This window comes from Anolis sagrei, chromosome 1 (genome assembly GCF_037176765.1).
Source record: "Anolis sagrei isolate rAnoSag1 chromosome 1, rAnoSag1.mat, whole genome shotgun sequence".
Classification (NCBI taxonomy): domain Eukaryota; kingdom Metazoa; phylum Chordata; class Lepidosauria; order Squamata; family Dactyloidae; genus Anolis; species Anolis sagrei.
The window spans coordinates 45,944,937-45,970,829 of NC_090021.1; the positions used below are offsets into that span (position 1 = coordinate 45,944,937).

At 41.9% G+C, this 25,893-nt stretch overlaps 1 protein-coding gene across 1 annotated transcript in view; it reads left to right on the forward strand.

The window, feature by feature from the left end:
- The first annotated feature begins 1,245 nt into the window (after positions 1-1,245).
- The window catches only part of KCNK5 (potassium two pore domain channel subfamily K member 5), a 37,562-nt gene continuing 12,914 nt past the window's right edge, over positions 1,246-25,893 (forward strand). Inside the window, exons 1-2 of the mRNA XM_060754086.2 lie at positions 1,246-1,292; positions 1,848-2,107. Coding sequence (XP_060610069.1) covers positions 1,922-2,107 — 186 coding nt within the window. The 5' untranslated portion in view covers positions 1,246-1,292; positions 1,848-1,921. The remainder of the gene's footprint in view (positions 1,293-1,847; positions 2,108-25,893) is intronic.

Genomic DNA, 25,893 nt, shown 5'->3' on the forward strand with positions numbered 1-25,893 from the left:
TTGTCATCAAACATACCTTTTCTTGGTGGGCAGGCTCAAAACACAAGGCAGCTGCTCATTCGCTTCTGTTGGCTTCCCACTACATGGCAGTGATACGAACTTCCCCTGAGAAAATTCCCCGCGAGAGCTATGTGCCTTGTAACCTTACTTTCTGGATAACCTTTGTATTAAAAAGGCTGTGTATAGAATTACGTCTTGGGTGTATGCATAAAGTGTATGTATGAAGGTAAAGGGAAAGGTTTCCCCCTGATATTAAGTCCAGTTGTGCCCGACTCTGGGAGTTGGTGCTTATTTCCATTTCTAAGCCAAAGACACCTCCAAGATCATGTAACCGTATGTCCGTAGACACCTCCAAGATCATGTGGCTGGCGTAACCGTATGTCCGTAGACACCTCCAAGATCATGTGGCTGGCGTAACCGTATGTCCGTAGACACCTCCAAGATCATGTGGCTGGCGTAACTGTATGTCCGTAGACACCTCCAAGATCATGTGGCCAGCATAACTGTATGCCCGTAGACACCTCCAAGATCATGTGGCCGGCATAACTGTATGGAGCGCCGGAGTGGTACCTATTGATCTACTCACATTTGCGTGTTTTCGAACTGCTAAGTTGGCAGAAGCTGGAGCTAACAGCGGGAGCTCATGCCGCTCCCAGGATTCGAACCGGCGACCTTTCGGTCAGCAATGTTCAGCACCTCTGCACTTTAACCCACTGCACCATGGGGAGGGGAATATGTATGAAACATAAATGATTTTCAAACTCGGGCCCCATCCAAAACCTTACAAAATCTGTAAGTGTTCCAGTTCTAAGCTTGGGATAGGCAAACTTGGTCCTTCCAGGTGTTTTGGACTTCGACTCCCATCATTCCTAACAGCCTCAGGCAGCTGAGGGGGAAAGGAAGGGGCTGAGGATGTTAGGAATGGTGGGAGTTGAAGTCCAAAACACCCAGCAGGCGCAAGTTTGCCCATGCCTGTGATAGAGGGTAAGTAAAGTATCAGTGTGGTTAGTAAAGTTCCAGTGGGAGAGCGGGCCCCATGCAGCCCAGAGGCACATCTAACCTGTCTCCCCTATCAATTAGGGAGACAACATGGCGATAAAGAAGAGCTCCAATTCCACCCCCAGTTGTGATTGTGTTTTGCACAAAACGGGGCCGGGTCTTCTCTCTGCCCCAGGGGGGCGGAAAAACTGCGCGAGAGAGAGCTAGAGTGTCCGTCCATGTGCGCGCCTGTATATATATATAGACCTGGTGCTCAGAGAGGACTCGTGAGGTCTGCTGGCACTGGGCGGAAGGTAAGTCTCTCCCCGCGCCTGCCCGGGCGGTGGCAGCATTCCTCGCCAACAAGGGCCCCACGGGCTGGCCTCTCGGGGCGGGCCCTCGGCTCCCAAAGAGCCCTGCGCGGCGTGGGGCCAACCTGTAGCGAGGCAGGGCCGTCCAGGGCGCGCGTGCAGACGAGCCCCAGAGCAACCCCGGGCTCGGCCAGGACTTTGGATTGGCAGGGAGCGGGTTGGCCGCCTCCTGGGGCGCTTCCCGGGCTCCCCGAGGCCCTCTTCTTTCCCATCCGCATGCGCCGCTCGGGGAAAGGCACCAAATTCAAACAGTGGAAGAAGACGAAAGTCGGGGGAAAGAGTGAGAGAAGCGAGGAGGAAGAGGAGGAGGAGGCGGCGGGAGTGGGAGGAGGGCAACAGGGAGAGGGAAAGCATCAGCACAAGAAAAGAAGACCAAGGGCTGGGGGAAGAGGAGAAGGAGGAGGAGGAAGGGGTGGGAAGCCCAGGCGGCTCTCTCTCTCTCTTCATTCAGCCTCCCTCTCCCACTGCCTCCCTCCTGAAGCCTCTTTCTCTCCGAAGCCTGCGGGGAACTCAAGGACTCGGCAGCCCCATCCCAACCCCGACGTGGTCTCTCTTTGCCGGCAAGCCGCGCCATGGTGGACCGGGGCCCGCTCCTCACGTCCGCGATCATCTTCTACCTGTCCATCGGGGCGGCGATCTTCGAGGTCTTGGAGGAGCCCTATTGGGAGCGCGCCTCGAAGAACTACAAGCAGAAGAAGACGCAGCTGCTCAAGGAGTTTCCCTGCCTGGGCCAAGAAGGGCTGGACAAGATCCTCCAGGTGAGCCGCCTGGGCTTCTTTCTACTCCTGCTATATTGGTGGGGGGGGGGGGGGGGGCTCTTCCCCGGTTGGCTCAAAGCAAAGGGCTCCTGGGAGCTGTGGTTTGACAAGGTCTAGAGCAGCCTTTCTCAACTTGGGGGACCTTCCACACAGCCCTATATCCCGGGATATCAAGGCAGGAAGTCCCACAATATCTGTTTTGAACGGGGTTATCTCAGGGCCCTTCCACACAGCCCCATATCCCAGAACATTAGGGCAGAAAATCCCACAATATCTGCTTTGAACTGGGTTATCTGAGTTCACATTCAGAAAATGTGGGATTTCCTGCCTTGATATTCTGGGATATAGGGCTGTGTAAAGGGGCCCTGGGAGTCCTGACCCCTAGGAGGGTCTTGAGGGGGTATCAGAGGGGTCACCAATGACCATCAGAAAACCTAGTATTTTCTGTTCATCATGGGGGTTCTGTGTGGGAAGTTTGGCCCAATTCTGTCGTTGGGGGTTCAGAATGCTCTTTGACTGTAGGTGAACTACAAATCCCAGCAGCTACAACTCCCAAATGTCAAGGTCTGTTTTCCCCAAACTCCACCAGTGTTCACATTTGGGCATATTGAGTATTCATGCCAAGTTTGGTCCAGATCTATCATTGTTTGAGTCCACACTGCTCTCTGGATGTAGATGAACTACAACTCCAAAACTCAATGCCCACCAAACCCTTCAGTATTTTCAGTTGGTCATTGGAGTTCTGTGTGCCAAGTCTGGTTCAATTCCATTATTGGTGGAGTTCAGTTAAAAGTAGAAAACCCGGGATCAGGTCCTGGGATATAGGGCCTGTTTGGAAGGGCCCCCAAATGCCTGGAAGACTAAAGGTTGGGCATCAGTGTTCCACCGAATCAGTGTACCTCTTGTCTCTTATGAAGCTGAAGTGGTGGGGATGTTTGGCTGCTTATTTCCAATTCCTCCTATGAGAGGGTGTTTTATTTGAGGCGGGAAAGGTTGAAAAGACAACTTGAATCTTATCATCCAAAGCAGAGGAGGGAAGGCTGAGCGTCTTCTCACTTTTGAATGAGAAGGCGGGGGATTGTGGAGCTCTGACGGGGCATTTCTCTCCCTGCGCCGCCTCCCTTTGCGGATTTCACAGAGCTAGCAATGCATGAACAGCTCAAGGCAGCCGGAACACTGAACAAGTTGTTCTGAATGGTAATGACAAACTTAAACTGCGTTTCCCGCCGCCCCCCCCCCCTTCACTGCTTGGACATTGGATAATGTTTAGCTTTCAAAAATGTTTTCAGAAACTTGAGGGTGCATCTACACTTTAGAATTATGGGAGCTGTGGTTTTACAAGAAGAGTGCTGGTGCCAAACTACAGTTCCCAGGATTCCATAACATAGAACCATGGCAGTTAAAGTGGTGTCTAACAGCCTCAATTTGACAGTGCAGATCAGGCATGGGCAAACTTGGTCCTTTCCTCCAGGTGTTTTGGACTTCAACTCCCACAATTCCTAACAGCCTCAGACCCTTTCCTTTTCCCCTCAGCCACTTAAGGAAAGGGTCTAAGGCTGTTAAGAATTGTGGGAGTTGAAGTCCAAAACACCTGGAGGGAAGGCCCAAGTTTGCCCATGCTTGGTGTAGATGCACCTTGAGATTCATCCAGCCTTTGTGTCATAAACTCCCAGGTCAATCATCATTTTGCCAAGGACTTTTTATATGGATCAGCTTCTTATCCGATTCTTTTAGATCTGCAGCAGCTGCTTTGTTTTCCCATGTTACCTTTTCAAAGGCTGTGCAGATATAGGAGGAAAACTATTTAAAAAATAAGAGGCAGGTGTATAGATTACGAAAACAAGTGCAGCCAGGAGAGAGAAAGAGAGAGAGAGCGCTTTGCAGTTTGAGTGAGAAACTACTGAAGCAAGTCTTTCCGCAGTACTCGAACAGTAAGTTCCAGTCTCTTAGCAAAGAGAAAGCCAAGATGTTCATAAACAAGTCACTTGCTTAATGGTTTTTACCCCCCTTTTAGTGGTGTTCTCAACACATGTGGCTTCAGGAATAATGCCGCTGGGACCACTACTTCCCCACAACTTGGCTTCCTTTGTGGCTTTGTTGTTACTGTAGCCTGAGCACCCTGATACATATAAATGGGAACAGAGAGATTCCAGTCCTGACAGAGCTCAACTTGCAGGAGCCCCATTGACTGAGCGGCATGAGAATCCGGAAACAAAGGATGATGCTGAATAGTTGGTGCCCTTGATCCTTTCTTTGTCTGCCTGTCTCTTCTTATGTGCTTGCTGAGCTCCATTATGTGGAAAGTTTGCCTGGCACTTTTTTTGTAAAGCCCGGCTTGCACAAAGTGTGAAGTCAGAGAGTAGCCCCCCCCCCCCCCGAAACCTGCTGAAAAATTACAATTCAGGAGAAGTTCTCACTACACTTTTTGTCTGAGTACTTAGCACTGGAAATGTTACAAATTCTGGAGTCAAGTCTTGTGGCACTCTCTAATAACCTTGGACTTTTGTGAATTAGATCATGCTTTGTCAGATAAATTAAATGTCCTCTTTCATTTTTACACTATACACTTTCTGGACCTGAGCCTTTGCAATCTAAATGCAAAGCATGCACACTGATTATATTCTGTAGATCTGTGGCATATCTGCCATGCATTAATACTGAAGGAAGGTGAACAGCGGAGCCAAAAGGCTATGAACAAGTATAGGATGTCTATGAAAATCTCATCATTTTTGAAAGATTTAACCGTCATAAAGTAATATATGTGTATAAATAGTTTGGGTATATATTTTATCCCAGCATTTTGAAGCTGGATAAATTTAGCAAACCATGTCTGGGTTTATAGGGGCTGTGGTGCTAACCTGCTAACTGCAGAACTTGCTGACCAGAAGGTTGGTGGTTCGAATCAGCAGGATGGGGTGAGCTCCTGTTGTTAGCCCCAGCTTTACCTAAAGGTAAAGGTTTCCCTTCGACATTAAATCTAGTTGTTTCCGACTCTTGGAGGGGGGGGGGGTAGTGCTCATCTCTATTTCTAAGCCGAGGAACCAGCTTTGTCCAGATGTCTCCAAGGTTATGTGGCTGGCATGACTGCATGGAGTTCTGTTACCTTCCCGCAGAAGCGGTACTTATTGATCTACTCACATTAGAATGTTTTCAAACTGCTAGGTTGGCAGAAGCTGGGGTTAACAGTAGAAGCTCACTCTGCTCCCTGGGTTAGAACTGCCAATCATTCGGTCAGCAAGTTCAGCAGCTCAGCGGTTTAACCCACTGTGCCACTGGGGACACAATCTACCAGTCTGAAAACAAACAAATGTGAGTTGATCAATAGGTGCCACTTTGGCGGGAAGGTAACAGTCATGTCGGCCACATGACCTAGGAAGCGTCTATGGAAAATGCTGGCTCTTCAGCTTAGAAATGGAGATGAGTACTATCCCCCAAAGTCGAATGTGACTAGACTTAATGTCAAGGGGAAATCTTTACCTTTACCTGGGTTAGATGACACTGTAGCTCTGAATTTTCATTTTTTTGTCAGTCTTGATTTTTTTAGTGTTCTGTAACATGATCTATACACACAAACTTTGTCTAACACAACTTAGTGCATGTTGTGAATCTTAACAGTGACACTCTATGACAACAATTCTTGAACACTGGAGCATCAAGGAATACTCTTCTGTTTTCTTGTTTTCTGCGGGCTTGTATTTTCTTGTCTTACACCCACCACATGGGAGGGTGCTTAACAATCTTCCAGATTAAAATTACTCCACAATGTATTGAAATTATTTGAGCAGTCAAAAAAACAATTAAACACACAGGTGTTTTCTTCTAAAGGAAGGCTAGAGGTCACATTCTTGTCACCAAGTCTTGCAATATTACAAGGCTGTGGTCATGAGTCATTCATGTATACCAGGCATGGGCAAACTTGGGCCCTCCAGGTGTTTTGGGCTTCAACTTCCACAATTCCTAACAGTCTCAGACCCTTTCCTATTCCCCCTTAAGCGTCTGAGGCTCTTAGGAATTGTGGAAGTTGAAGTCCGAAACACCTGGAGGGCCCAAATTTGCCCATGCCTGATGTATATGGTGCTGCAAGAATGCCTTTTCACCTATGGCACTCCTCTTTTTGTGTTCTGTTCATAATAGTTTCCTGCAATGGCTAGAGTTTCATGTTTTCTTTCCGAAAAGATCTTTTTCAACAAAACTGAGAAATGTAACTGGTGTAAGAATTTCTTATTTCTCATCCGCACAGCTTTAATCCCTTCATTAACTGCTGTATTCACTTTGAATACATCTTGCCATTTGTTTTGCAGTGCTCTACTATGTTTGCATGTGCTCTTATCTATTTCTTTTCACTCCCCCTATTTCAGTGTAAGCCTGTGTCAGGATTTTGTCTTGACCTGTTTCTCCTTCTGTTACTTTAAAAAAAATGTTGTAGGTGTCTAAACATACATAGGGTACAAAATTACACTTATTTATCTAGGAGCAAGCTCACTTAGACTCAAATCCAAATCAACATGCATAGAATGTTGCTTTGTTATGCACAACATTAAAAATCCCTTTGATCTTACATGCAGGCTTAAAATAAAAATATGATCCTATGCTGTTCTTTACTGACAAATGTATCCATTTGTTGACATCATAGGACCTTACCCTGTCTCTTTTGCTAGTATGCTGGTGTTTCATGCAAACATTGGAGAATACTTGTGTCTCTTCTCACTTTTGTCTCTGCCCACTTAGGGCCCTTCCAGACAGGCTCTATATTCCAGGATCTGATCCCAGGTTTTCCCTTTATCCCAGATTATCTGGCAGTGGGGACTTGTATAATCCAGGTTAAAGCAGAAAACCTGGGATCAGATCAGTATCCTACTGCCTTCAAATTCAGTAGAGAACAATGTTGAAGTGAGTAAGAGTTGGCAGTCCAGTTGACACTGTAATAATAATAATAATCATCATCATCATCATCTTTATTTGAACCCTGCCACCATCTCCCCAAAGGGACTTGGAGCAGCTCACAGAAGCACTCCAAGTGCCACATGCAGACAACAATACATAAGTATAAATACAATGACATAAGTATGGCTCATTTGTTGCCTCAGGTATCAAAATGTCAAGACATTTGCTTGTGCCAGAGTAGGAGTGCACATTGGTCTAATGGAGATACAATGGAAATGCTGATTTAGTTGTGAAATGCAACAGTGACCTTGGCTCATTTGCTTGTTCAGCCATCCTCCCCCTTATTATTACCCTTGGAAGAAAAGATTTGGAGCTAATCACATTTCCTTGTTGTATCTTGACATTTCTATTGCTGAGAGCTAACCAGGACCTGAAGTGAGTTTATTTAGTGGTTAGTTCTCACAAGTCATAGTCCCCTGGGACGTAATCTTACAAAAGTGTGGGCTTGTCAACATCTAAGGCAAATGTTTTTGTTTTTCTCATGGATATGAGAGGGAAAAAGGGCATGTGAGTACACAAGCTGGACTTTCATTGTGGCTTGTTCACCTTGTGTGAAGTCATTGCTTATCATTAAATGGCAACTTTATAAAGCTATTAGGTCTGCAGATAGTGAAGAATGTGTAAAGAAGCTATACAGCTTTGTCCCAATGTCCTTTCTAAAAGAGAATTTATGTTTAACGCTTGTACTGAGAGGAACCTAGGGTGCAAATGAAACAGAAACACATTGGTGGATTTTGAAATTTTGATGTAACAGTTTCAAATGAATGCTCTCTCTGAATCCTTGTTTGTCCATTTCATTGCGAATGTATTGCAATTGTTGGTATGGCTGATATGGTTATGATGTAAATTGTGTGTAAGACAGTATTGATATGACCATTTTGTATCATCTGTACAGCGAATGAACCAGCTGTGCTACATCTGCATTCAAGGAGTATTAATCTGGTATAAGTATTAGTCTTGCACATTTGTATGGGATTGCTGTCAGTTTCTGTATGTTTCATTTGTATGGCCCCATTTTCGTTTTTGGGTGCCGCTTCCAAAAATGGGTGCCTATACAAATGGACGTTTTCGGAAAAAGTCCAAAAAAAAAATGAATATTTTCATGCCTGCCAGGGCTGCAGGCCCTGCGAGGCATGGGTACTTCTCTCTTCTCTCCTTCTCCCCCTAACTGTGTAAAGCAAAGGGAAAGTCTTACTGTAACTCCATTGGCATGTGTGGACACAGTGCATCTTCGGCACTCGGCACTCTGCTTCAGGAACTGCTCACCAGATGCCCTCTCTTTGGAAAAAGAGCATGTCTGGCAAGCATGCCTGCCAGCATGCCCTGAAGCAGAGTGCTGAACACCAAGCGCATCTTCAGGGTCTGAAGCAGATTGGTTTCCTGTATACATCATTTATTGTTAAACTTGACATATCATATCATATGACAAAAGCATTGAAAAAGTTCTAATGCTGAATTTTCCCTTCACTTATTCAAAAGCAAGTAAAAGGAGTGGGAATGGAATAAATGATTTGCTAAGTTTCCCTTTACTGCAGTCACAAGGTTAGATGCACCTTTTTACTATCAAAATGTGACAGACTTTGTTGTATATATACCAGTCATAAAATATCTCTGTTTATAGCTGGTCACGTTTCCTGCAACAAAAATCTTCAGACTCGAAGGATGTTTTATCATTTTACTTATTTTTTTAAGAAAGAGGAATAGGGATGGGGAAATTTTTGACTTCCAGAAGTTGCTGAATTCAAATTCCCATCATCTTGAATTAAAGGCCAGGCAAATGAAAACAATGTGACCTCTTTGGAGCTTTCAGATACCATGTCTCCATTTAATTTTTTTAAAATTATATCATACTTTTTATACAGGACTCTTATATTCTGTCGGCTTTTGCAACATGGTATCCTACATCATCATGGCCATGGTCACTGGGGCTGATAGTAATGTTTAGGGAACATATTTTTGATGCTGCAAATCCATCTCTACCTTTGGCATTTTGTGGCCTTTTGGCGTACACCTTGCCTGTACATCTTCCAATTGTAGATAATACATCCTGTATTTCATATAGAGGGGGCCATGATGGCACAGCAGGTTAATCAGAAGTTGCTGATCGGAAGGTTGGCAGTTCAAATCCGTGGATGGGGTGAGCTTCTATTGTTAACTCCAGCTTCTGCCGACCTAGCAGTTTGAAAACATTCAAATGTGAGTAGATCACTAGGTACTATTTCGGCAGGAAGGTAATGGTGGTCATGCTGGCCACATGATCTTGGAGATGTCTACTGACAACACAGGCTCTTCGGCTTAGAAATGGAGATGAGCACCATTCTCCAGAGTCGGACATGACTAGACCTAGTGTCAAATGGAAACCTTTACCTTTTATCTGATGTAGAGACTACAGTTCTCAAAACAAAAAGCAGGCCACAATAAATCTATTATTTTGTAAAATGCTAGATTGTTTTCAGGGGAAATAGCTGTCTGTTAGGGTAGTAACAGACACAGTGACTGTTCTGGAGCTTTGTAGTTTCCCCTCTAATGTAACTGTTAAATCTGACATCTCCTGGTTGTGTTGGATATAGATCCTAGCTGATTGGAAGTGATGGTGGTCATAGTCCATCTGATCTAATTGAGGAAGATTCTAGCAGACTCTGTACCTTTGACTTCCTTATCTATTCTCAGATGTAGCTGAAACTGAAATAAAAGGTATTCCCAAGAAGCATGATTGTTTGTAATAACTATACATTATAAATGCAAAGTAGGCTAATTGGGTGTGTTAAATTGTGTGAGTTTTGAAGTCTGATACCTCAGGATAGTGATCTCATTTTGGATATATGCCATAGTTCCACTTGGATTTTGTTCAAGGATATCACTGGGAGTAATGACGACATGAAGACAGATTCAGTTCTGTTGCTCTTGTTTAATCAAGACTCTTTGTATGTGTCAAAGAAGTCCAAAAAACTATTAAAAAAAGGTAACCAGCAATGTTTTCTCACACTTTGCCAAACTGATAAGCTGAGGCACTTGTGGATTTTTTACTTCCTTGAAAACAGGGATCTACTGCACTGAAGAGAGGGATTAGCAGAGAACAATAGCTCTTTTTTCCTTGCTTAATTGCTGGCCCTGCCACTAATAGCTAATGGGAAGAGACTGAAGTTTCTTTTAAATTGTGAGTAAGGTATGTTTTGTGCCCCACTATGAATATCATTGCAATCAGCTGAATCCAAACACCTTCATGTGTATTTTTCTTGCAGTAGCAGGAAACATTGGGATTTCATGTTTTAAACACACTTGGTGCTTAACACTGATACACTGGAGCCCCTGGTGGCACAGTGGGTTAAACCCTTGTACTGGCAGGACTGCTGACTGAAAGGTTGGCAGTTCAAATTTGGGGAGTGGGAGGAGCTCACTCTGTCAGCTCCAGCTTCTCATGCAGGGACATGAGAGTAGGCTCCTACAGGATGGTAAAACATCTGGGCACCCCCTTGGCAATGTCCTTGCAGATGGCCAATTCGCTCACACCTGAAGCGACTTGCAGTTTCTCAAGTAGCTCCTGATATGAAAAAAAAATGAATACACTTTAGCCTATTTATGTTAAAGGTGAACTCTGCGTCATGGGGAACAACTTGCGTTGAAGTGATGCTGGCTTCTTGCATAATTTCCCTTTGTCTCTGTGTTGCATATCTTTTGCCTTCCTCTTCCTTCCTTTTCATGGTTGAAGCCCTTTCATGTAGTGGTTGATTTTTCATCTAGAATTCTGTCACCCAATATAGCGCTATGTCAATCAAATGTTTAAAATATACCTGTATTGTAGCTTTGAATTTTAAAGCACTGCACTGCTTCTGGTAGAAAGAGAAAACCAGGCAAACATACCATGCTCAAATGCCCTAGTGCTTTCTGTAAGGAGTCCTCCATTCCTCCCAGTCCAATCTGTAGCATAAACCCATAGACTGGAGCACACACATCTCCCACCAACACCAGTAGATTGTCTGTGATTCTTGAAATAATAATTTGTAAACATATTGTAAAGCCTTGGTAAAATATTGTTCTCTTGTACGCAGTAGCAGGAATGATGAGTTGAAGACTAGGCATGACCTCTGGATACAAACAACACAGTTGAAAGGAAAAGGAGAATTCATAAAACAAAGGAAAAACATTTCATGGTGCCAGTTAGATTGTGATGATTGCTGTTCCTGCAAGTGTTGTAGTTGACGCATGTTAATCTTCATGTTTCAAATAGATTCTTAATTTAGTAAAGATAAAGGTTTCCCCTTGCCATTAAGTCTAGTTGTGTTCAACTCTGGGGGGTGGTGCTCATCTCTATTTCTAAGCTGAAGAGCCAGTGTTGTCCATAGACTCCTCCAAGGTCATGTGGCCAGCATGACTGCATGGAGCTCTGTTACCTTCCCACCAAAGAGTTCCCTATTGATGTACTCACATTTGCATGTTTTTGAACTGCTAGGTTGACAGAAGCTGGGGCTAACAGTGGGACCTCAACCCACTCCCTGGATTTGAACCACGAACCACCGGGGGCTCCTTCTTAATATCGTTCTTTAAAAAACCTTTTTGAGCATTTCTTCATTTATTAGATTTTTTTAAAAAAAGCATCTCTCTTTCCTTATGTTAATTATACATTAACTAACTCTCCCATTGTGCGTTCAAAGCTTTTGTAGCAGTCTCTCTTTCAGTGCTTTGGAGGAAAGTATGGTTTTGAATATGATAAAGATCAGTCAACAGGCAGAATGAGAATTTGACTTCATGAAACGCAGGAAAGTACTGGGATTTCCCTCACATCTTCTGTTGGAAAGAATATTCTGATATGCTTATGAGATTTTTTAATTTGTTTTGGATGTTATCATTTTTATATTTTTGTAACAGATTTTTATAGGAATCCATGTCAATATTGATTCAAGCATCTTTCCAGTTTGTGTGTATTTCGATTCACAAGTGAATTGAGAAACTGCAAGTTGGTTCTGGTGTGAGAAAATTGGCCATCTGCAAGGACATTGGCCAGGGGGGGCCTTGATGTTTTACCATCCTTGTGGGAGGCTTCTCACATGTCCCTGCATGGGGAGCTGGAGCTAACAGGGATCTCATCTGTGCTCTCCCCGGATTCGAACCTCCAACCTGTCGGTCTTCAGTCCTGCCTGAACAAGGGTTTAACCCATTGCGCCACTGGGGGGTCCTGTTTGTTTATATGAACTATTACTTTAAGTAGTAGGTCTATCTATGGATCAGTATCAGGGTGTCAAACTTTGGCTGCTAGTTTGCAGCAGGCTTCCAGGAAACCACACAGATACTGCTCTGTGTTTTACATATGGCAACAGTCCCTTGCACAGTGGGGGTGAAAACTGCTAGTCTACTACAAATCATTTAAGAAGCACTGCTGTAGGTGAACCATTCAGAGGACAACAAATGTTCTGTTTACTTGTTTGTGTTCTTGTAATTGTAATGTCTCACTATCTATAAAATACTACTCTTGTAGCGACATGAGCATTTACCCCAGTCCACAGTAGCATTGCATTGTTATGGGAAGGATGAAAATATTTCCTTAGTTGCTGCGGTTAAAATAATTTTGAAATCCTGAATACGAGCTATGAGCTTCTATTCTCCCAGCCGAAGATGCTTTTCCTCCATGCTGATTGCATTCATCTCTGGAAAAGCAAGAGGTAAGAGCTGTTCAACAGTGGACAGATTGCATTAGAAGGGTAGCAGATTGGATGTTCTTCTTTGAAAGTTTTTGAATAGAGATTGAATGGCCATGCCTCAGGAGGGCTTTAGGTATGTATTTCTGCATGGCATGGGGTTGGATTAGATGGCTCTTGTGATTCTTTCCACCTCTATGAATCTATGAAGATCCATGCTCTGCGCAGAGGCATGAGGTCTGAAACTGCACAGTGTGAAACGGAGAAATTGATTATTCAGTGTTTACTCAGAAACTAGTCAGTGTTCACTCCTGTGTGTCTTCTCTTCAGAGGTTGAGCATTTCAGCTTGATTGCACTAAATCACGTGTTCTCTGGCCTTTAGAAAGTGAACAATGGGGTGATAGCAAGATAAATCCTACTCTCTATGTATAGACAAGATAATGAACAACTGCCCTTGAATTCAGGATTAGAGGACTACCTCACAAAGAAAGCGAGGGGTAGTGGTGTGACTTAATAGGAACTCTTAGTATGCCAATCAAAATGGATATGGTTGTTGAGACCATTTTACCTAGAGGATTTTAACATCAACATAAGTTATTTTAATGCCTTTGTATGTGTATGGTCTAGTATGTTTTATTGTTTCCAAAAGCCAGCTGAGATCTTTTGGCACGGCACCCAGTGTGCCGATTACCACTGGGACCACCTGTACTGGTTTATGCCAGAGCCGCCGCTGCCTCCTCCTCCTCCTCCTTCCCACTACTACTACTACTACTACTACTACTACTCCCTCTAAAGAAGCAGTATTATTAAATTTGTCACAGTGTAGTGGCAGGCTGGTTTTAGAGTCAATCAATTGTACAGCATGGTAGGTTGTTTAGGAACTGAGCAGACACTGTTTCAGACAGTGAATTAAGGACAATGACTATGATGACCTTTCAAGATGGACACAGCGGTGCTTGTCCCAGTTGAATAAGAGAGGGGAAGGGTGGGGGAAGCAGCTGCAGCAGAACTACAGTGTAGTCTTAAGTGCGAACAACAATTTTGTGGTTTCTTACAAAGAACAGGATGCTATCTTTGCCAGAGCAATCTCCCGCCCCACCCTAGACTTTCTTTTGAGTTCTTCTTTTCTTTAGAACTTAAGATCTGTCTCCAGGAAATGTATGTTGAATGCAGTGTAAATATCTCACATTCTCCTTGTAAAAATGATGCATAGTACATCTGGATTATTCCTAAAACATGAAAAGTTGTATTAAAAGATCTGGTTTGGGATAAAGCTCTGAGTAATTCACTATTTTTGATCTTTGTACAATGTAGTGCTTCTTCTTATTAGTTTGCATAAAATTTGAAGGTTCTTTATCTGTCTTTTTCCCTCTCAAGACCTCTGTAGAGATTTCTATACATTATTCCGCCTTTAAATTATATCAGGCGGAGGAACAGCATTTAGTCGCAGGACATCTTTTTCTCAAGTTGAGATGTAAATGCTGCAATCAAATAGATGTCACAGTAGTTTAGGGAGCATCCCAGGTTCCATTTTATAGACATCTTAAGAATGCATATCCAGACCTCCTCCAGGACAGACAGCTGTTCCCTTGGACAGAAGTCCCAACAGCTGCTTTCCCTTTTCTGACCAGCGAGCACTGATGGGATCACATTTCAGGCTTTTCTGATGCAACAACACTTGCAGCTGCACTTGTTTCAAAATAAGGGTGTTTCGTTTTGAGTAGTTCCTGAAAATGCAAACTTGGCTAAAAGATGGAAGGTCATGATAACTGTTTTTTTGTGGTATTAGGGACAAATTATTTTTCTAAGTAATTTAGAAAAAATAGCCCTAGTAAAATGGGGGTGTTTCTAAAAATGGACCCTTCTGTTTTCTCAGAAAAAAGAATTAATTGTGCTTGTTCCTCTCATGTATTTGCAATCTAGCATGGAAACTATATGAAGTTCAATCATAAAACAGCCACCATTTGTATGAAGCCCAAAGTCCTGGGTTGGCAGAACGTTCACAGTAGGGCTGCTTGTTATCATATCCCATCATTGCCAGTGAAGGAGCCTTCGGTGGCACAAGGAGTTAAATCCTTGTGCCAGCAGGACTGCTGACCGACAGGTCAGCATTTTGAATCTGGGGGGAGTGGGTTGAGCTCCCTCTGTCAGCTCCAGCTCCCCATGCAAGAACATCAGAGAAGCCTCCCACAGGGATGGTAATACATCAAAACATCTGGTCATTCCCCGAGCAACATCCTTGCAGATGGCCAATTCTATCACACCAGAAGTGACTTGCGGTTTCTCAAGTTGCCCCTGACATGGAAAAAAATGCCAGTGAATATTGTTTGTCTTTGTGATTGCATTAGAATGAGATATAACATTGTCCTTGTGCCTATATGAACAGAGGAAACTGGAAAAATTACCGTGGACACTGGATAACAGAATGAGTCCAAGACCTTTTTGAAGCTCCATAAGCAAATTAGATAAATTCATGAATGATATGGCAATATTCTGTCTCTGGGTTTAGAGGCATCTCTGTGACATAACTGCAGGGGACACTTATATCCTTCTTACTGTATACATTTTATGGACCACTTTGGAAAATAGGTTGCTGTCCTAATTATATTCCAGCAAGAGCTGGTGCATAGTCACCTCCCTGCCACCCTCCAGGAGTAGCCAGTTATAAGTTACTTAACGAATGCTCATTTGTTTTTGTTTTCTTAATATTCAGCTATGATCCCACTTTTGCACTGTCTCTCTTTACATTCTTCTGTCACTTTCCAAAGCTTCACTATTTTCTGCTAGTAATGTAGTATCATTTGCGCATTTTAAATTATTGAAGTTCCTCCTGCTGGGTCACTGAACTACTCTAGATTTTATTGCTACTGCTCCAAGATTTTTGGGAGCTTTGCCAGTGCTTGAACTTAGTACTTTTAAGAGGAGCAGCAATAAATTTAACAGTGGCTTAACACCACATGTTATAGATGTGGATCCACCAGGCTGCCTCAGCTGTTATAATCTGTTTCTTGTTGGCTACTGCACTGAGCATGTAAAATTCAGTCTTCTGTGTCATCAAGGTTGTATGGGGTTCACATAAGCTAAACGTTTGGAAAATGTAGACAGTTGGGTTGGATAACTATCTGCTGGGGGTACTTTTTGGAGATCCTGGCTGAACAGATGTTTGGACCCCACAGTCCATGAAGCTCCTTTAATGGCTGGAATATATGCCTCTTTTTAAAATGACATTCTACTCTATAGTGTTAAGTTGAGTGCATGGGGAGAGGATTATTCTCCTTTGTTCATCAGAGGACTGTATTTTATTATAGATACCATAATGTGAAACTCTTAGCCTACAATATATACACACTGTTAAGTGAGGAGGTCCCGGCGGCACAGTGGGTTAAACTGCTGAGCTGCTGAACATGCTGACTGAAAGGTTTGCAGTTCAAATCCTGGGAGCTGGGTGAGCTCCTGCTGTTAGCCCCAACTTCTGCCAACCTAGTAGATCAAAAACATGCAAATGTGAGTAGAACAATGGGTACCACTTCGATGGGAAGGTAACAGCACTCCATGTAGTCATTCTGGCCACATTACCTTGGGGGTGTCTATGAACAATGCTGGCTCTTCAGCTTAGAAATGGAGATGAGCACCATCTCACAGAGTCAGACATGACTGGACTTAATGTCAAGGGGAAACCTTTACCTTTACTTTACCATCAAGTGTGATGATTCCTTGTAGGATAAGGCTTGTCCCTCACTACCACCCTTGCCATACAAGCCAAAAGAGTTTTCTGAATAGTGCTGCAAAAGGATTGGTCTGGTTCTGCCACTGTTGATGAAGTTTGTATCAAGAAAATTCAGAAGGTTTAGAATGAAGGAATAAAAACTTAAAGGAAATATGAGACCACAGACTTAAATTGTTTACGAGCCCATTTGTGTGAACACGTGAACTAATTTAAACCCAACAGAATACATTCAATGTTACAGTTATTAATTTTTTCTTCAATGCTTTTGGTATTTGAGCATACAAGCACACACTGCAAAGGTGAGGGTGTTTTTCAGGTAAACCAATTTTTCATGTACCTTCTTAATCATCTCTGTTGACTGAAACTGGCTCTGAAGCCATTATTTAATAGTTTTCTAAAATAGAGCAATCTAAATTGCTACTACATTAAACAGCAACCGGTTATTGGTTTAGTAATATAGAGCTTTTGATAGTTGTTTGACTTTTTCTCCTTTATTGATTGCATGAGATGTTTGTTCTCTTGGCTGTTGTTTGGTAGGATAACTGGTGTATGTTCAGTTCACTACTGAAAGATGGGCCTGTTAGCTTGAAAATAAAAAAGTCCTCTAGATTTTTTGTTTGTGACTATTGTGGAACATAAAAGCAGCTGTTCAGATGAGGGTATCATTCATTTTTTCAAGACTTAGTGTACATATTAATGTTTTTATTAATGAGCAAAACAATGTTTTTTTGATGTAATTCTTTCATAGTCAATCTTCTAGATAGGGGAGCATATGATTGCAATTTCACTTAAAAGTCTTAATGATGATATTTTCAATAAGCAAATGTGTGACATATCACAGGAGGGCAATAAAGTGAGCTTCAGGCAAATCCGTTTGTAGGAAGGGTCCCATAAAAGAATCCCACACTTGGAGGAAGTAATTTGTTGTTAATCATCATCCACTGTCAACAGCTGTGGATGATAACTGGGCAATTCTTTGTGTGGTCAGGTATCTTTCACATTGCACACCTAAGTTGCCCTTGAGTGCGCATCTTTCTCTAAATCATCTATCACCTGCACTGTGTATAAATTAAAATATATACATGCAATCAGGCTGCAATCAGCCAGTCTTTGCAGCTGCAAGGCCATTCAATGCTGATCAAGGTGGCCAATTACAACATCCTCACTTGTCTCAAGCAGACAAGAGTTATTTCTCCCACCCTGGACATTTCACAGATATATTGAGCCTCGCTTGCCTAGTTTCCAACAGACCTCACAACCTCTGAGGATGCCTGCCATAGATGAGAGAATGCTCTCTGAGAGAATGCTTCTGGAACATGGGCTTACAGCCCTGAAGACTCACAGAAACCCAACTAAAATATAACCAGGACACTTCTTAGCCCCCCCCCCTCCCAATATTCATTTAATGTATCTTACATAGTCAGTGTATAGTGTTCTAATCACAAATGTACCCAGTGAATTTTGTAAAAATTCACATTCTTTCATCAGTTTCCAATTTCTTTATTTTGGTGACCAAACTAACAGTTGCTTATAGAATATACAAATACACTTGGTGATGCTTAATAGCACTTAACCAGCCAACAAGTCTTCCTGTGCATAGCCTTTTGTAACATTGGCTTCTTCAGCTTGAAGTAATTGCACTGTTTTAAAGTTGAATGGAAAAGGTCAGAAACAAGGAAGAAGATTTGTCCTTTGAGATAACATCTTCTTGCATGAGAGGAGGTTGTCCTATCACATCAGTGCTCTTTATTTCCCAGGATATTTTTCCATTTCCTCTCAAATGTTGAGTCCTTCTTCTCCATGCCAATGGAAAAGAACACCGAGACTAGAAAAGTATGTCCTCCTGTTTTGAAGAATCTTCTGTTCGGGCAGACTAACCATGTTGCCCATCTGTATTTTTTCTCATGCATTGATGATAAACCCCACAGAATTTTTCAAATATTAATTTGTCATCATACTAAAAACTAAATTCTAATATTTTAGATAGTGGCATTGTACTGGAAGATATTTTGAAGAACAATTTATAATTAAACATAAATGAATACTTAATAAGAAAACACTGTTGACTTTGACCATAGTTGGAGAGCCTTTGGAATGCTGTTCTCCCAGCCAGAAACTTCTAAGTAACCTGCAGAGGTTTGCTTTACCCCAAGATTTGTCTACCATGTTTTCCAAATGTGTGTCCTTCCTCTGCTCTGTTTTTCTCCTAAGAAATCAGGAAAAGAGTCCATGCTTTTCTTTTTCACCCTTCAATTTAGAAAGAGAGAAAAACAGAGGTGAAAGCACGCATGTTTTAGTGACATCATGAATGATGCAATGAAAGCAGAGTCATTGCACCTCAGTGGGATAACAGTGTGCACTAAACTGTTTCCTTAATTCCCTGAGTTGTTCTGTGTATAAATGTGATTTTTTAAGAGTTCTCAGTCCAAAATTTCTTCTTTTGAAGTTGCATCTGTGTCTGTTTTGAATTACTATCTAGACCGTCATGACTGGCATATATTTTTGGTGCTAGAGAAAACATGAAACCTGGGGCTCGGAAAAGAAAGGAAACTACCCCAGTCTATAATTCTGTTTTGTAACTTGGGTGAGGCAGAAAGCTGCTTATGTTCTACTTTTATGCTCCATTCATACTGTAATGTACTTTGACATGTTGCAAAATTGTCGGAAAATAGCAGAGATTTTCTAGTGTAGACTTTAAAACGCTCAGTGGGTATAATCAGACCCTTTGTTGGCAGATTCACATTTCTTATGATATTTCTCAGGATTCTTTATTGATAATGAAATGCTTCACTGAAGAGGTCAAAACTGGCCAGTTTTGCCAAGCAAAATAGAGATTGTAGGCAGCAGTTACTTACATTTCCCTCCCTGGGTGAAGAAGCAGTGGAAATACTGTGCAAATCTGCCAAACTTATTCATGACCATAGAATTAGACTTTGAGACTCTTCAAACAATCAGTGACACTTATGGTGAAGAGTAAATCACTCTATTGGATGCCAAATAAAAGAGCACACCATGACCTTGGATTTTACGTAAGTGTAGGGGACGTAACTCACACGCAGACATGCACAAAATAACATGATGTGATGTTCAAGGTGAAATCGTAGTGTTGGAAGAGATGGCATGGGCCATCCAGTTCAACCCCCTGCAATGCAGGAAAAGCACCCCTGACAGATGGCTGTTCAGCCTCTGTTTAAAAGCCTCCAAGGCAAAGAGTTCCACTGTTTAACAGCTCATACGTCCAGGAAGTTCTTCCTAATGTTCAGGTAGAATCTTCTTTTCTGTAGTTTGAACCCAATTCAAACTGATTCCTTATATGTTCCCCTTCATATGAGAAATGATTCAGATATTCCCAGAGCCATTTGAATAAGACTTTGGGTGGCTTTCCTACTGCTCTATATAGATTATGGATGGATTCCAAAGGTTTTAAAAATAAGATTGCCCAGTTCTGCCCAGAGATTTCAGATATTGAACCTAAGACCTACTGCATTCCAAATACATGCTGTACCATGTAGTCCTTTACTAGCATCGGTCCTTTCCCAGCATGTGTCTAGATAGAGATGTAGTCGGAAGTGTTGCAACAGCAACGCTTGTTAAAAAGGGAAATAATAATCTGAATTAAGCATCTAGTGAGCTCAGGATCCATGAATTCAATCACCACAATACTGTACATATGAATCCACAGTGGATTCATATGTACAGCTAGCTGCCCATTTTGGCCTTCAAGGGGGGTCCATTGCAAGCCAGAAACATGTGCCTGGAAGATATTGTCACTGCCTTCACTGCTCCTCTTAATTTTAAACAGACTTACTATAGACTTACAGACTTACAATTTTAAACTGACTGACTATATAAAAAAGCTTATACAGTAAGCCTCCATAAAAATGGCATAGAGCATCAGGGGAGCTCACCTTTAAAGGGCCACAAATACAGTTTACCTGGCTGGTTGGACTTGTCCTATTAAAGTCCTTATCCAAATGGCAGAGCACAGCCGCGGAGTTGGCATTAAGCCTTGGCTGCCAGGCACAATTCTTTGGACTCCTCAGAGGCAGGAGAGCCCAACAAATGTGCCATGCCTGGTGACTGGGGCTTGCTCCTGCCACCTATACTGCTGCCTTCTACCATTTTTAATACAGACCTGAGCATGTGCTTTTTTGGCACAGGGTTGTCCTGGAGGCAATTCCCCTCAGATACAAAGAGCCCACTGTACTGTTTTATTTCCATGCAACACATGCCTCTGAAAATCCCAGTAGATTCTGAAGGCGACAGATAGACTAGAACATGGTCAAAACATCAAAATCTGAAAGTCTTTTTCTTCCCTCAGGTATGTATCAGAAGTAAAGCCATGTTTACTAAGTGTAGTTTTGTTACATAATAAGGAAGAACTCAAGCCGTGTTGACTTGCATGCTTCAGATTTCAGACTTTGCCACAAGCTCTGGGCACTATGTTAGATAAGAAATAAAGTTTGTTCAGATGCAAGTCCAGGTTGTTGGCACAATAACGTTACAAATAACAGAGGAACAGCAATAAATGAGGCATCATGCCTTGAAGCTTCAAAATAGCTGAATACTCAGCAGTACTGTTATGTAAGTGTTGCAAGCACAGTACGATAGGTTGGCATTGTTCTGCCAGTGTATGATTTTCGTTCACCTGTTTTTTTGTTTTAAAGAGAACTATATAGACTCCCCATATTTAGGGGTAGCATTTTAGGACTGCAACTTTCATTTTTATTCCACAGTGTTGCCCTTTATTTAGCTTGTGATTAAAACAAATGCATACGGTTTGCTGTCTTGCAGATTAGAAAGGAAATCATAGCCTAAAACTTAATTTGATCAGACCTGATTTGGCAAATAATTCCCCGTGCTGCATAAATGTATCTAACACCACCTGTACAGGGAAAAGTTCATGCCTCAGTGGAGGTATTGCAACACTGTGTGAACTTTGCTGCTGTTCTTTTCGCAAGATAACTGCAAGTCAAAACAATTGTTGAAATGATTAAACAGTATCTGCTAGCAACAATCAGTTCTTTACAATAAGGGCCTAAGCAAGGCCTTAGCAAATTTAAACAGTTATTAAAGAATGCAAATAGTATTAACATCTGTACATCTAGTACTCTCCCTATGCACACTTCTTGTTGAACCAGTGGCTGCTTTTTATATGTGTCCACATAGATCACGCGATCTTTACAAACTGCTCCAAATTTATGGGGTAGAAGCTAAAATTTCTGTGGTACCAGTGCACCTAGCTTATAGGTGAACATCAATCTTGTGTATAAGTAAGAGGCAAGTTTGGGGGCTAAAATTTTGGATTTCGGTTTTACCAATGTATATTTATATTTATTGTATCAGTAGCAAACCAAGGGTACAGTTATAATGTATTTAAAAAACACAAAGTTTAAAAAACTTGGCATTATATTAAATGTCCTTTGACCAGTAGCTGGCCACTTGGAGTGCCTCTGGTGTTGCCATAAGAAGGTCCTCCATTGTGCATGTGACAGGGCTCAGACAGACTGTATTGTAATAGGTGGTCTGTGGTTTGGTCTTCTCCAAACTTGCATGTTGAAGACTCCACTTTGTGGCCCCATTTCTTATGCTTGGCTGTGCATCCCGTGGTGCCAGAACGCAGTTGGTTTAGCACCTTGCAAGTCACCCAGTCTTCTGTGTGCCCAGATGGAAGTCTCTTATTTGGTATCAGCCATGGGTTAAGGTTCTGGGTTTTAGCCTGCCACTCTTGGACTCTCACTTGCTGAGGTGTTCCTGCAAGTATCTCTGGAGTTGGTGCTACTTTTCATTCTCAATCTACTCTTGCTTCTTGTTGAGATTTACAATGTTCTACAACTACAGTTGAATCTTAGTAGTGTGCACCCAAGTCATGTTGGGAAAAGTCATATTAACTTAGGACCTGTTCTCTGAGTGAAATACAAGCTGGTGTATTCTTGTTTTTCATTTCTAAGAATTCAAGGAAATATATGGTTCTGCAAAGACAAAATATTATCTGGTCTCTGGTTTCACCTAACTGGACTAGGTAGTGGCTTTGGAATTATTCTCAGCAGAGGTTTTTTACAAGAATACAATTGTCAGCCACCTTCTCAACATGGTATATCATCACAGGAGTTTCAAGGTGCAAGACTTCAGAAGTGATTTACCACTATGACACCCTGAGTTTGCCAAATCTAAACTGATTTATTAATACAAGGTTCTTTTGGCAGTCTCTCATTGATAAGGTTGCCATAATTCTTGCCAACTTGATGGCACATATCAAAACCACACCAACAGCAGCAAGAAATCTTCTGATGCAGTTAGCCAAACTCTACTTAGGTAATTTCCTGTTGTGCCAGCCAGATAGGGCAGTGAGTTTCTAATATCAGAACAAGTTCTCTAAATGTCACTGTCTTAACACACTACTCACGTATTACATCAGCCAGGGAAGTGATGACATTAGCAAAAAATTCTGTTATTTCTCAAGACCATGTCAGATTCTTACTTTTTTGTGTGAGTTACATTTCGAGTACGCTGGTTTCGCATAGGCATATCATGCCCCGCATTAAAGTCCTAGTCTTTTTGTCCAAGTTATAATAACTCATTGTAGTTGAATAAAGAGAGATTGCTACAATGAAGCAACTATTCTTCATTCTTCTCATTGGGCTACTTCAGAAGCAGACTACTTATTTTGAATACATGTGTTAAGTTCTTTTTAGTCACCCTTGTAGATTTGGAGTAAGGTAATAGTAAAGGTAAAGGTTTCCCCTGACTAGTTGTGTCCAACTTCGGAGTGTGGTGCTCAACTCCATTTCTAAGCCGAAGAGCCAGCGTTGTCCGTAGACACCTCCAAAGTCATGTGGCCAGCATAACTGCATGGAGCACCATTACCTTCCTGCAGAAGTGATACCTATTGATCTACTCACCTTGCTCCCCAGATTCGAACCACCAACCTTTCGGTCAGCAAGTTCAACAGCTTAATTTTCTGAACCACCAGGGGGGCCTTGTAAGGTAGACCCTCCACCTAATCTAGGTTACTAGAGGTCTGAGATATAAAGAGCTTTGAATTTTAAAGGGAACTCAGAAAAAGAGAGAGAGAGCTGCAAGATTTATTTTTGCCAAAGTGTAAGCTTTTGTTTGAAATAACCAAATGGGAAGTGCTTCTCAAAAGCATTGTAGCATTGAAAAGAGTGCTTCTTATTAGTACCAGATTAGGTGCCACTGTTCATCTCAAAGTATCTGTGGGGCTTTTACTTTTCTGTTTTGATTAATGATCCAATTTTCCCTTAATGAAAATGTAAGTGAATACTAATGCTGACTCATATCCTGGACCTCTTGACCTTAACCCCTTTCCAATTTTGGCTTTCTATTAAGGTCAGTTAAATGAAAGTTTGAAACTTTCACACATTGCAAAGAAGACAAAAATATTCTAGGGTGTTGCCTGCCAACCTTAGACAATACGGTTCACCTGTTTGTTTTTCCATCTATCCCAAAGGCCATTGTTCGTTCTCAGAAAAATTCAGTGTGAAGCTGAGCTTCAATTCACATTGTGGGGTACAGAATAAGAGGGAAGCAGGGAACAGTATATCAGCTATCCTAATATCCTGATAGAGTCCCAGAGAGACTGTTGTGTCAAGTGCCTAAGGCTACTCCAAGAGTTTCTGGTTTGCTTGGCTGCTTGCTCTTGACCCTGGTCAAGTGCCAGTATGTTTTCAAACAGCTGGGATCTGAGAGGCCAAGTTGAACATTCATAACATTACCATTTATGTCTGAGATGGGAAACTGGGATGGGCAGGAACCAAAGCTCTCTGTGTTCATAATTTTGATATATTCAGAGGCAGTCCTAATTCCTGGGAATGTATTTACTAGGAGACAAATGCACACACATCTGGCCTCCTGTGAAATGTCCATACAAACAGCAGTTGGGAGTAGAACAGCTATTCTTATAGTTATTCATGTGCTAGATTGTAAGACCATTCCCTTTTCAAAGCATCTTCTTGATCTGTCCCTAAACACTTCATTCCAATCCCTAGCCATGCTTTCTATCTCAGCAGAATTCAATGTTTGTAACATGAAGGGGCTTTTTTAAAAAAGCAGAAATGTCTAGACGCAGGCAAACTTCAGCCCTCCAGATGTTTTGGACTTCAACTACCACAATTCTTAACAGCCAGTAGACTGTAAGGAATTGTGGGAGTTGAAGTCCAAAACACTTGGAGGGCCAGTGTTTGCCTGTGCCTGTTCTAACAGCTTGTTGGTAAAGAAGAGCCTACCTTAGTAGTTAGTGGTGGTTGCTCTGTGAACTCATGTAGACCCATGTGAACACTGTTTTATCTAACTCCTTGGGTTTCCTTTCTTGTTTGTTGACTTGATCTCTCCTATCCTTTTCAGAGGACTTGTGATGAAATCAAAGGGAGAACAGCAGTGGGGATGCCTGGAGGGCTCAATGTCTCCTGTTATTTTGCTCTGATACTGCTGGCTTCTGTTAAAATATTTTTAAAAAACTGCTGAAAGAGGATCTGCAATGTGAAGTTTCTTCTGCTTATAAATTCAACCCCATGTTTCTGAGCCATTTTGTTGTGATTGGCTAAATCACTGGTATCTGTTCCCGTGGTTAGATAACAGTTCCACAGACTTTCTCCTATCTTAAAGTACACAAGAGGTTTGGAAGCAGGCATGAAATCACAGCAGATTATTGCTGCTGTGATGTTCAGGTGGACATACAGGTAGCAAAATTTCATTTCAGACATGTTATGATTCCTCCAAGTCACTCTACATTGTCTGTTTGCCCAAAATTTGTCTGTCTCCAAAGAAGATATGGCATGCTTCATGGGTCTTTCCAAGACTGATTTAACATTTTCTGATGCTGTTGGTACATGTGTACATTTTCACTGCTGGCAAAATATAACATGAAAACCATTTCCTTTTGTGCCAAAAAAAGGTTTTCCTCCAAGGTTGAATGACCACTTAATGTGTAAATAGATTTTGGTTGGAATCTTTGGAAGAGAATAAATTAAAACATCTATGCATGTGGGCTATATCTCAATTCCCTGCCTCCAAATTGATCTGTCCTCCAAATATCCTTAGGCAAACATTGAGAACAACTGCTTCTGAATTTCCCCCTGTTTATTGCAGTTCTCCCATAGCATTAAACATATGCAATTACAATTTGCATTGTTCTTTCTACTTGTTTTGACTTGTAAACAGCCTTATGCCAAGGGGTTCAAAAGGTATTAGCATTAAATGTGGTGGAACCTGCTACACCTGTAACATAACAGGTTTTGTATGCCCATCACACTGTTCTTATTTATTTGAGCAGTTTAGGCTTATGATGGCACTTAACATACCTTCAGCTAGTATTGTCCTTATGAAGTGTAGATTTTTTTAAAAAACAAACAAACACTGGGCTATAGGAGTTTAATGGGACTTAAGAAAAGGGATGCAAAACTTTTCTTATTTTATTCTCACATATAAGAATGTATAATTTCAGCAATGTGTTGTTGACAGC